The 12,426-nt window shown below is 51.6% G+C and overlaps 1 protein-coding gene across 3 annotated transcripts in view; it reads left to right on the top strand.

The window, feature by feature from the left end:
• Window positions 1-12,426, top strand: part of PACS2 (phosphofurin acidic cluster sorting protein 2) — a 55,296-nt gene that overhangs the window by 19,748 nt on the left and 23,122 nt on the right. For all 3 annotated transcript variants that reach the window (XM_023508852.1, XM_023508851.1, XM_012813614.2), the window contains exons 2-4: window positions 6,761-6,848; window positions 10,106-10,195; window positions 10,920-11,045. In XM_023508852.1, coding sequence (XP_023364620.1) covers window positions 6,761-6,848; window positions 10,106-10,195; window positions 10,920-11,045 — 304 coding nt within the window. The remainder of the gene's footprint in view (window positions 1-6,760; window positions 6,849-10,105; window positions 10,196-10,919; window positions 11,046-12,426) is intronic.

Raw genomic sequence — 12,426 nt, 5'->3', positions numbered from 1 at the left:
AAAAAAAAAAAAGGAAGTTTTCATTAAACTTGCCAGATAGTGCTAAAATCCCTGTGAAATAGAAGCAACTCTGAAGAGAAATGGAGTGCTTTGGGGTCAGGGGAGTTTTCACCTGTCCAGGCTGCTATCGGGGGACCCTGCAGATGGGGTGGTGACAGTGGACATGAGCTTTCTCTCACAGCGACAGAGTCCAGAAATCCAGGATCAAGTGCAAGCAGATGCGGCACTAGCCACGGGCTGGCCACCTGCTCACGAATGGCCCATCTTCTCCAGTGTCCTCAGGTGTGGAAGGGGCAGGAGAGCCCCCCCAGGATGACTTTTGGGAGCACTTTATCTAAGCCCACCTAAGACTGTCATTTTGGGGTTAGAACTTCACTGTGAATCTGGGGAGGATGTGAGCTGGGAATGTGGTCCCCAGCAGGTATAAATTACGTAAACTAGCTGTACCATTTGAAGCAAAGCAGACTTGCCAGGTGTGTAGACAGATTGGTAAACACAGCAGAGTGGCTGGAGACACATGGACCGTGCACTCCCTTAGGAAGGCCGCTCATTAAGAAGCAGAGTGTGGAGCAGATTTGGGGCAGCTGGACATCCAGGGGAGATTTGTGAGACCACCGTCTCATGCCATAGCCTACCCCACATGGTGGGAGAGGTCAGTGTGACGGGGGTGAGTGGGTGGGGTGGGTGAATGCCCACGGAGCACGGGTCATGACAAAGTTTAAGGACCTATTTGTGTGATATCCTGTGGCTAGGAGATGTTTGCCATGTGTAAGCCAATGGTTGATGCTTAGAATAAAGAAGTTTTAGACATCGTTAGGAACCAGTTGATCCAGGCAAAAGCTGCATAGGTAGGCTGTGTGCAGGGCTCTCGCAGGTGGGCACCAGGGCAGCTCAGTCTCCTATTACTCAGATGTCCTCTTGGAAGGATGTCAGCCAGATGGGACTAGGGCCTGCTCTAATGAGCAGCACGCCATGATACATGTGTACATGCAGTGAGCACATGCTATCACAGTGTATGGCACGATGACCCTTTTGTGATACAGCCAGAGCTGCCACGTGTCACAGAGAAGGATCTGTGGTGTAGTGTGGCCAGGTGGCTCTACTGTCCCCAGGACTTGGCTCCACTTCTAGGTCCAAGCTGGCTGCAGGGGTCCTGCTGCCTAGGAAGTGGGAGACACAGCCTCTGCCAGGGGATGTTTACTGGGCCTCTGTGAGACAGGACGGTGGCATAGGGGACCCACCTAACATGGGCAGTTGGCTACCGGGGAGGATGGGGAGAATGGAGTTGGGGACAGCTAGCATTCCAGCCCCTGGGAGACACCTCCTCCTCTGGATGGTGGTTCCTTCGGAGGGAAAGAAGGGCAGGTGATGGGGAGAATACACAGTGGGTTCCTATGGTCTGCTCCCTCTGTTTTTTTAGGACAATCTTAAATCAGCACAGAGAACCTTTGTTGTTTCTTTTTGGCAGTGCATATGTCCTTGTGGACATATTACCCTGTAACCTTTTCTGTATTCTTCAAGGTTGAAGTCAGTGCTTTGTACTAATAGAAGTCACCTATTCTGAGCACACATAACAAAGGCGAGGTGTCCCCCGTAGCTCAGTGATGAGGGCACTGGCCACATGCACCAAGGCAGATGGGTTCAAACCCAGCCTGGGCTGGCTAAACAATGACAATTGCAACAAAAAAATAGCTGGGCATTGTGGCCGGTGCCTATAGTCCCAGCCACTTGGGTGGCTGAGGCAAGAGAATTGCTTAAGCCCAAGAGTTTGAGATTGCTATGAGTTGTGATGCCACAGCACTCTTCCCAGGGCAACAGCTTGAGAGTCTGTCTCAATCAATCAATCGATAAAACAAAGGAGGAGAGAGCCCATCAGGTGTTCAGTGAGTCGCCTTTGGGTGTGAACATTGAGTTTAAACTTGCCAGTGTGATCACAGGCAGGCCCTGGGTCATGGATGAACCAACTTAGGGTGTTCTGTGATTACTGGCAACCCCAGACTCCCCATAGGGATAATTCATAGTTAACTAATAATTTGGGAGCAGTTTCTTCTGTACATGTGACAACCCCTGTGGCACGAGCACTTCGCTGGTGTAGTATCTCTCTCCTCTGCCGTTTTCACTCGATTATATGTGTCTGTGTTCACCCTGTGACATCCAGCCCACCGCATGTCCAGGTGAGCTGAAGACAGTGGAAACAGAAGTAGAAATAATTAAGCCCCTTGTTTATAAGTGAAGGCCAGATGCTATCACTCCCTGGAAGCCATCAGGCTCTGTCTCTCAGCTATCGGAAACTGAGAGTGATGGGACATAGTTGAGGCAGCACCAGTTATGCTAAGCAGCATACAGAATAAGTCTTGAAAGGTTATTACTGATTTGGTGAGTAGATCAAAATAAGTGAAACATTCCTATAGCCTGGTGTTGATGCATCGTTACATGTTAAGCAATAATATTCTTTTTAGAAATTTCTGTCTCCTATTTAAACTTTCTATATGAGTTTGTTTTTATGTTATGTTTGAATTAAAAATCCTTTAGGATTTTTCCAGGAATAAAAATAATTCTGTAGCTACTGCTACAATACAAGCTGTCATACTCTGGCTTCTTTTCAGATTGCATAAATCTTTCACCTTTTACAATACAAGCTGTCACTGCAGTGCCTTCGTGGCACCCAGGGGCCGTGTGGCACTGCTGCTGTCTCTGTGGGGTTTCTCAGGCACCCAAGTTTCATACAGATCCCACCCAAAGACATTTCAGGATTGTGCCTTGTCTGTGAGAGGGATGCCTGTGTGTTCTATGCTGACTGACATTATTTAAAATAGCTTTATGTTTGCTACTGTTGAATCTGTTACGAGGTATTTGGCAGAGGCTATGGGCTGGTGATGGGTCCATGTCTTCTGCAGGTCTTCTTCAGTGCATTTGCTAGTGATTTCCTTGAGGTCAAGTGTAATCTGACAGGTTTCACCTTGGTTAATTGAACTCTTTGGCCTTTCTGCTGAACCAACCTTAGTAATAAGCCAATGACACATGTTCTGTTTATCTGCTTTCTTCCTCTCTCTCTCTCTTTCTTTCGAGACAGAGTCTCACTATGTGGCCCTGGGTAGAGTGCCGTGGTGTCACAGCTCACAGAAACCTCAAACTCTTGGGCTTACACAGTTCTCTTGCTTCAGCCTCCCAGGTAGCTAGAACTACAGGTGCCTACCACAGTGCCCAGCTATTTTTAGAGATGGGATCTCACTTTTGCTGAGGCTGGTCTCAAACCTGTGAGCTCAGGTGATCTGCCCACCTGAGCCTCCCAGAGTGCTGGGATTACAGACGTGAGCCATCGTGCCAGGCCCCCTGTCTGCTCAGCTTCTGCATGCAAATATTCTTTTATTCTTTTGATGTTCATTGCACAAACAGCATGAGTTTGAAACATACCTCAGAATACTGGGGGAAAACATCTAAATGGCTGTAGGTGTGCACAGTTCTAACAGAGCAGTGCCTCAGACAAGCAGCTGTGTGGGCCATGGCTCTTAGCTGGGACTGTAGGCAACTGCCACAACGCCTGTCTATTTTTTTTTTTGGTTGTAGTTGTCATTGTTGTTTGGCAGGCTCAGGCTGGATCGAACCCACCAGCTCTGGTGTATGTGGCTGGCGCCCTAGCTGCTCAGCCACAGGTGCCAAGCCAGGGCTGCCCTTTTTAAAAAATCTTTCTAAATGATGCTATAGTAGAGTTTCATTCCCTACTCCGACCCCTCCCCTTTTTTGTATATAGCTCTGAGTTTTTCTTTTTGGTATTTTTTGTTTTGTTTTAAGACAGAGTCTTGCCCTGCTGCCCGGGCTGGAGTGCAGTGGCACTAGCACAGCTCACTGAACCTCAAACTCCTGGGCTCAGGGGATCCTTCTGCCTCAGGCTCCCTGAGGCAGCCTCACTGGGATTGCAGGTGCTGTTTATCAGGTTGAGGACACTCCATTCTCTTCCTCCTCTTCTGAGTTTTATTACAAGTGGATGTTGAATTTTGTCAAAAGCTTTTCTGAATCAGTTGAGGTGATTATAAATTTTTTTATTTCACTTGTTGGTATGGTGAATGTTGTTGATTTTCAGATGTTGAACCAGCTTTGCATTCCTGCAATAAATCCCCACTTAGTCATGGTGAATTATTTTTTACTTTTTTTTTTTTTTTTTTTTTTTTTTTTGAGACAGAGCCTCAAGCTGTCCCCCTGGGTAGAGTGCCATGGCATTACAGCTCACAGCAACCTCCAACTCCTGGGCTCAAGCGAGTCTCCTGCCTCCGCTTCCCAAGTAGCTGGGACCACAGGCGCCCACCACAACGCCCGGCTAGGTTGCAGCTGTCATTGTTGTTTGGCGGGTCCGGGCTGGGGATTCGAACCCGCCACCTTAGGTGTACGTGGCTGGCGCCTTAGCTGGTTGAGCTATAGGCACCGAGCCTTTATTACTGTTTTTATATACAGAGGTGTGAAAAATATGTACATGCATTTCAGAAAAGGAAAAAACTATTGAAGTTGTAATACTCAGTATATGCTAGTAACAGAAGATGAATACAAGTCACGTTTGACTTCTGCAATTACAAGAGGTGCTCAGTGTACACATAATACATAGATAGCATCTTTTATAACGTGCATATTTACAGGATGGCCGTAAAGTTCGTGTGCATCTTAAATTGCTTTTTCTGATTTCTTTGAGACTTCTCAAGTGATTGTGGGTTCTTAGGGGCATGTTGCCCAGTTTCTCAGGTAGTTGGGGTTTCCAGCTATCTTTCTGTTACTAATCTGAGTCTAACTCCATTTTGGTCAGAGAACACACTCTGTATGATTTCACTTCTTTTGTGTTTGTTCAGGATTATTTCATGACTTGAAATATGGTGTATCCTGGTTTGTCTTAATCCCGTTCTTCCTTCTTTTCCTCTCACAATGTGTTTGCTCAGTAAGACGGAGCCTACCAGAATCCGGGGGCCAATGGTGACCCTAGGGTGAGGTGTCCATGGGGGATGGGGGGCACCCTCAAGCTCTGAAATCTGGCTCAGGACCCAGGGGCTGAGGGTCCTGACTATGTCCACAGGGACAGCATGAGGTGAAGGGCCTGCTCCCCCCACCCTGCTTAGCTCTCAGACTCCAGCAGACACCCCCACGAGTCTCAGGAGACAGCATCCGGGGCGTTCTTGTGTAGTCGCTGGTGAGCATGAGGGTGACTTTGAGGTAGCAGTGGTTTTGCAGTGCCCCTGGTGTGCACAGGGACACTGAGGAGCAGTGCGGCCGGCCAGGCCCAGTGTGGGCAGCAGCTTGGGGGCTCTGACAGGTTTCTGTGTTGGGTTTTTCATTCGGGTTGTTTCAGCTTTGTGCCACCTTATCTCACAAACTGGCCTTAAAGACATTTCACTTGGGATTTGAAAAACAAAAATCAAACATTTTCTGACTGTGGGCAGGTCCATTTCCCAGCTTTGGAAAGCACCTAATGTCCAGGTTGGTCTGTGCCTCCAGAGTCAGCTGAATCAGTCAGGCCTGGTTTGGAACGTGCTGCCCTATCCCTGTCACGGGTCCCCTGCGGGCATCATGGCTCAGTCTATCATGACCAGCTCCCATCTGGGGCTCTGCCCTATCTTGTGGCTGCCACAGGTATTAACAGGGGCTGGCTGGTTTTGGCCCCCAGTCCTCTCTTTGTGGGGGACGCTATCAGGCATACCCCGCCTGGGAGCCCCCACATCCTATGTTCAGTTTTGTTGGGCACAGTGTAGTGCAGACAGCATCAGCCTAGTGATAGCCCACAGCAGGTAGGGTCCTGTACCCGGACCTGAACTTGCCTGACTCCCTTCCACTCAGACCACTGCCCAGGCACTTCCAGGAGAAGGTGCCAGAGGGGCTGAGGCCTGCCTTCCTACCACCTTGTTCCACGCACACGTGTGGCTTTGTTCAAGGCTGGCCATGTGCTCAGGAGGTGGACATCAAAAGTCCAGATTCCCCAAATGGAACCGAAGACAGGCTTGGGCGCCCACTTGTTTTGGACCCTAAAGCTGTACTGGGCGGCCTGGCCGTCTCAGTCTGGACAGTTGTGCCTTCACCTCATGCTGTTCGTGTGGACGAGGGAGAACCCGCCAGAGTTCAGAGCTGAGGAGGCAGCTCTGGGAAGCCTGCCCACCCTGCACTCCCATAGGTGCCGCACCTGGGTGGCTGCCTCACGTGTCTGTGCTGGGTCAGTCCACAGACCCACATGTGTGGCAGGTGGCTCTGGAAGCCAAAAGCTATGCGTTCACATAGGCAGTACCACATAGAGCAGGTTGGTGTCCCCTCCCCCTTCTGTGTTCCCAGGTATGGAACCCCTAAGTCTTCAGTGTGTCCTCCAGGCTGTCCTAGGTGGGGCACAGATATCACCAGGACTCTGCATGGCCTCAGCACAGAATGGTGGGGGACATCAGCAGGGCCAGCAGAGCGCTCACAGCAGCTCTGCAGGAAAGCAGGGGTGGCTGGTGGGGTTGGCAGACCTGCGTACTCATAGCTGGAAGCTGGGCTCCTGAATTCCCTGTTCTGTGGTCATGAACTTAGAGCTCTCTGAGCCTGTCTAGGGCCCAGCGTTCCTCCCACCTGTCTCTGCATACCCTTGCTGGGCCACCTCCTCTGAAGGCAGGGCTTCTGGGTAGAGGTGGGCTGCTGTGTGTAGGGACCTGGAGGGCGGCTGCCACCTGGCTAGGCCTGAGGAAGTTCTTGGAGCTGGGTGGAGGGTGCCGCCCACACAGCCTCCTGAGGCCTGAGCTGTGCGTTACCCTTACAGATTGTGCAGCCTGACTCTGAAGAAGCTAGTGGTCTTCAGGGAGTTGGAGAAGGAGCTCATCTCCGTGGTGATCGCTGTCAAGATGCAGGTGAGGCTGCAATGGCCCACTAAGGTTGGTGCAGGGCTTGTGCACACACCCAGGAGACAGGTCAGCCTGATGCATGGACAGTGAGCCTTTCTTGAGAAGTGGGCAGCCAGGGCTGTCTCCAGGTGCTGTGGGGGTCTGGGAGAAGCAGAGCTGGAAACACCTGCCCCCTGCAAATAGGCAGTCAGCATTGGCACTTGGAGCTCAGTTGCAGGCCAGTGGTGCCTGGAGGTGGGTGGTACTCTGCCTGTGCTTAGCGCCTGCCCGCTCTTCCCCACCTTCCCAGGGCTGAGTGGCCTGGCAGGAGGGAGGAGCAGGAAGCTCCCGGAAGTAAACGGAGCACTGATTGGAACTGTGGCCCCTGGCCCCAGGGCCTCTGCACTGACCTCAGCTGGCTCTCAACCTGTCACAGGTCCCTTTGTCAGACCTATTACAGTCTTTAGTTTGGTTTTTCCCCAAGGCCTGGAATGAGGACCTGTTTTCAGAGGGGTCAGGGTGGACTCCTACCCAAGCTGGGCCCATGCCCCACCCACCCCTCTGGGCAGAGCAGCCTTGACCCTTGCATTGTAACCTTCGCCCAGTGGCCCGACCAGGAGGTGTCCCTGCCAGTTGAGAGAGCTGCCTAGGCCTTTCTAGAGTATGCTAGGCTCCAGGTCCACTTTTAGGGTGTGGGAGGGGCTCTCAGCCCTCAGCTGCCCAGGTGTGTGCCAGGTATGTGGCCCATGGAGGACTGACCTGTGGAGGTCCATCCCAGCCAACACTGCACTCAAAGGGGACAGGGGGCCTGTACACCTGCTCAGGGCCAAGGTGACCCATGTCCATGGGGTGTGGGAACCCCTGTCTGGGTGGCACTGAAGGCTATTGAGGGTAGGTCTTGCCCCCGGACTGTCAGCTCCATGGGGTCAGCTCCATGTCCATAGCAGGCTGCTGTAGTGGCTGTGACATGAGGTTTTGGGGGCCTGCTGGGCCTAGGGAAACAGCTGTACAGGCTTGCCTCTGAGCTGAGATGGAGCTGAGTGTGAAGATTTAAAGAAAACTTACACTCGGCGACACCTGTGGCTCAGTCGGTAGGCTGCCGGCCCTATATACCAAGGGTGGTGGGTTCAAACCCAGCCGCAGCCAAACTGCAAAAAAACAAACAAACAAACAAACAAAAAAACAGCCGGGCATTGTGGTGGGTGCCTGTAGTCCCAGCTACTTGGAAGGCTAAGGCAAGAGAATTGCCTAAGCCCAGCAGTTGGAGGTTGCTGTGAGCTATGATGCCACAGCACTCTACCAAGGGCAACAAAGTGAGACTCTGTCTCAAAAAAAAAGAAAGAAAGAAAACTTCTACTCCTCACCAGAAGTGTTGTTGGTTATCAGCATGCACACCAGCCAGGCAAGGTGAGTCCTCCATGCCTGGCCTGTGCTGGGGGCCAAGGGCACCCAGGACCTCTTCAGAGCCCATGGGCAAGTGGGAGAAGCTGTCCGGCCATGCCCTACCCTACCCTGGCAAGGGCCAAATGTATCTGGCACCTGTGCAACTGCTGCCATCTGGCTGCAGCCAACCCAGGTTGCATGGGAACCCTTTGCCGAAGTGGCCAGGCCTCGAGGCTACATCTGTGCCTCTTGGCTGGGGAGGGGTCTCACCAGGTCTTCGGAACAATGCAGAAAGTTGAAAGGGCAGACTTGGCCATCGCTGACTGGTGAGCCTGGTCTCTTAGGCCGCTCCTCACTGACCCTGTTCTTATCCCTTTCCTCCAGGACTGTCTCTGAGGTTGCAGCCTGGGCTCTGTCCTGACTGAGCCCTCTGCACTCTGGGGTCTGACCTGTGTATCATCGCTCTGCTGTGGCTGGGTCTCTGGGGGCCTCTGCATGGCAGGTGCTGAGGAGGATTTATTCAGGAGAGGTTTAGGGGATGTATCTATGAAGAACCGGGAGGAGCATGGAACCTGGAGCCCAGAGCCCAGCAGGGGCTCTGGTGAAGGGGGCTGAGGAGAACTGGTGAGGGCTGCACCCCTGCAGCACTGCCTCCAGGTCCAGAGCTGGGCAGTAGGATGCCCCTAAGACCTCTAAGACCTCACTGCTCCCATCCAAATGTGGCCTCCACCTGGGCTCCCACCTGTCTTGGACCCTACCCCCCCTCTCCCTGCCACCTGTTTCCCTGGAGCCCTTGCTGGTGCCCCTACCGCCCCCTTCCTTGGGGCCCTATAAGCTCTGACCTGCTCCTGTAACCTTGTAGCCTGAGATGTGACACATCTGATTGTTTAACTGACATCCTGGAGGTTCACTCCTACTGGGTCAGCTGCTCTTAAAAGTATACCAAGAAGGGCAGCACCTATGGCTCAGAGGAGTAGGGCACCAGCCCCGTATGCCAGAGGTAGCGGGTTCAAACCCAACCCTGGCCAAAAAAAAAAACTATACCAAGAAGAACTCGTTTGATCCATTCGGAATTTATTTTGGTATAAATTTTGCAGTTTGGAGCCTGTTGTGTTTCATGCAAATGATTTGTTATCCTCTTTTTTTTTTTTTTTTTTTTTTGAGACAGAGCCTCAAGCTGTCCCCCTGGGCAGAGTGCCGTGGCATTACAGCTCACAGCAACCTCCAACTCCTGGGCTCAAGCGAGTCTCCTGCCTCCGCCTCCCAAGTAGCTGGGACCACAGGCGCCCGCCACAACGCCCGGCCATTTTTTGGTTGCAGCCGTCATTGTTGTTTGGCGGGTCCGGGCTGGGGATTCGAACCCGCCACCTTAGGTGTACGTGGCTGGCGCCTTAGCCGGTTGAGCTATAGGCGCCGAGCCTTGTTATCCTCTTATCACAACTACTCACTGATTACCGTCTGCTACTGCTTGAAGTCTTGTTACCATGTACTAAATATGTGTTTATATGGTGGATTGGGATCTGTTTCCCAGGCTGTTGACCCCATCCTGAGGAGTCTCACACATACCTTTCTACTTTCTACTGAGTCCTGCTCTGTGGCAGGGCCAGCAGTCCTGATCATTCTACTTCTTGAGAACTGTCTCAAATAGTTTTTCCTCCAGGGGCCTCTGTGTCCTGCTGCCGCATCTCAGGGGGCTCTCTCATTGATGTTGCCAGTTACCATTCTTGACCTCCCTCGTGTCTGAGGGCCCATTCAAGGATGGAATCTGTGAGTTGCAGGATATGAATGTTCTTATCCCAATGAACACCTCAGGTGCCTGTAGGTGTTCAACAGTGGGCCCCAGCCTGACGGTTATAGCCTCCCAAGTGACACTCTCTGGCTGCTCTCATCTTCCTTCACAGGGCTCTAAGCGGGTACTGCGTTCCCATGAGATTGTGCTGCCCCCCAGCGGGCAGGTGGAGACAGACCTGGCCCTGACCTTCTCACTGCAGGTGAGTTTTGCCCCCTGGGTGGTGGGACCCTCCACCAGATGTCTTTGTCCCATCCTCACACCTTGCCGGTTGCTTGAGAGCCTGCCAAGTGGGAGCCGATGTTCAGCAAAGCACCTTTCCGCTTCTGTAGGTGATTGGGGGGGGGGGGTTATTGAAGTGTAATTTATAGAATGCTTAATTTATCCGTTTTAAATATATGATTCTATGGGTTTTGAAAGTGCACATGGACTTGTGACCACTACCAAGTTGTGTAGAGAATGGTCCCACCCACCCCCATTTTAAAAATTGTTTTTGAAAACTATTAAGAAAAAGCTTGTGAACATCAGCTTCACCTATGTAAGCTCTGCTGGCCAAGTTCCTCAGAAGGTGGTACGGCCAGGGGAGTCCTGCCATGCACAGCATAGGCGCCAGACTCACTTCAGCTTCCTGGCCAGGAAGCGGCGGGCCTGTGTCTGGGTCCCACACATGTCCCTAGGCCTGTCCCAAATGCCCAGACAGGCAGTTTGTTCCACATCTGCTGTTAGTGTAGCAGAGCGGGCCACAAGGTCTGCGTGGCTCAGTGAGCCATGGGGACCAACCATTCTTGTTGGCCTTGGGTAAATCAAGGACCTAAGTGATCCTGAAAGGCCATCAGAGCCTGTGTGTCAGGCTGGCCTGCAAGAGGCAGGAGGGGGCTGCCTGGCCACAGGGAACATACTCAGGCCACTCTGTGTTGCACCCACAGTACCCTCACTTCTTGAAAAGAGAAGGCAACAAGCTGCAGGTCTTGCTGCAGCGCAGGAAGCGGTATAAGAACCGGACCATCCTGGGGTACAAGACACTGGCCGCAGGCTCCATCAGCATGGCGGAGGTGAGTGCCTTGCACCTGGGCACAGCTGTGGTGGCGGCGGGCTGGTCCTTATGGGGCACCAGAGCATGCTCTCAAAGCATAGTTTTTCTATTTTTAGTAGTGACGGGATCTCACTCCTGCTCAGGCTGGTCTTAAACTCCTGAGCTCAATAATCCTCCAACCACAGCCTCTCAGAGTGTTGGAATTACAGGTGTGAGCCACCTTACCCAGCCCCTTTACACAGCCACCCATGAGGGTGGGATCCAACTTCTTCCAGACTCCTGTTCATGTTGGGAGTTTGGCCTTCACCTATGTGTCATGCATGTTCTTTATGGCATCTAGGATGGTGAATCTTGCCAGAAGGTTTCAGCTGACTTTGCCTAGATCCATCAGAAGAATCACCATCTGTGGCAGCTACAGCCTTAATGAAATGTGTTTTGTAAAGAGTAAGACTTCAGAGTTGAATTTACTTTTTAATCTGTGGTCTGTAGAATGGATGTTGCATTAGCAGGTGTGAAAACAGCATTCATCTCCTTGTGCATCTCCACCAGAGCTCATGGGTGACCAGGTGCCTTGTCAGTGAGCAGTGAGATTTTATTTTTTTTTTTTATTTTTTTTTGAGACGGAGCCTCAAGCTATTCCCCTGGGTAGAGTGCCATGGCATCACAGCTCATAGCAACCTCCAACTCCTGGGCTCAAGCGAGTCTCCTGCCTCAGCCTCCCAAGTAGCTGGGACCACAGGCGCCCGCCACAACACCTGGCCATTTTTTGGTTGCAGCCATCACTGTTGTTTGGTGGGCCTGGGCTGGGGATTCGAACCCGCCACCTTAGGTGTATGTGGCTGGCGCCTTAGCCGCTTGAGCCACAGGTGCCGAGCCGAGCAGTGAGATTTTAAAAGGAGTCTTTTGGAGATGGGCATGGTGGCTCATGCCTATAATCCTAGCACTCTGGGAAGCTGAAGTAGGTGGATTGCTTGAGTTTAAGAGTTTAAGACCAGCCTGAGCAAGAATGAGACCCCCATCTCTACTAAAAATAGATAAATTAGCCCAGTGTGGTGGTAGGCACCTGTAGTTCCAGCTATTCCAGAGGCTGAGGCAAGAGGATCACTTGAGCAATAGTTTGAGGTTATAGTGATCTATGATGCTGTAGCACTCTAGCTTGGGTGACAGAGTGAGACTCTTATCTCTAAATAAATAAATAAATGGAATCTTTTTTTTTTCTGAGCAGTGGTCTCAAGAGTGGACTTAAAATACTCAGTAAACCATGCTATAAATAGCTGTGCTGTCATCTAGGCTTTGTGCTCCATTCACAGAGCACAGGCAGAGTAGATTCGGTATAACTCTTGAGGGCTCTAAGGCACTAAGATTTTCAGAATGGTTAATGAGCATTGGCTTCAACTTAA

Source organism: Otolemur garnettii, unplaced genomic scaffold (genome assembly GCF_000181295.1).
Source record: "Otolemur garnettii isolate 467f Iridium unplaced genomic scaffold, OtoGar3 scaffold00283, whole genome shotgun sequence".
In the NCBI taxonomy this organism is placed as follows: domain Eukaryota; kingdom Metazoa; phylum Chordata; class Mammalia; order Primates; family Galagidae; genus Otolemur; species Otolemur garnettii.
The sequence above is the reverse complement of the archived record's forward strand: the minus strand, read 5'-3'. Positions and strand labels throughout refer to the sequence as shown.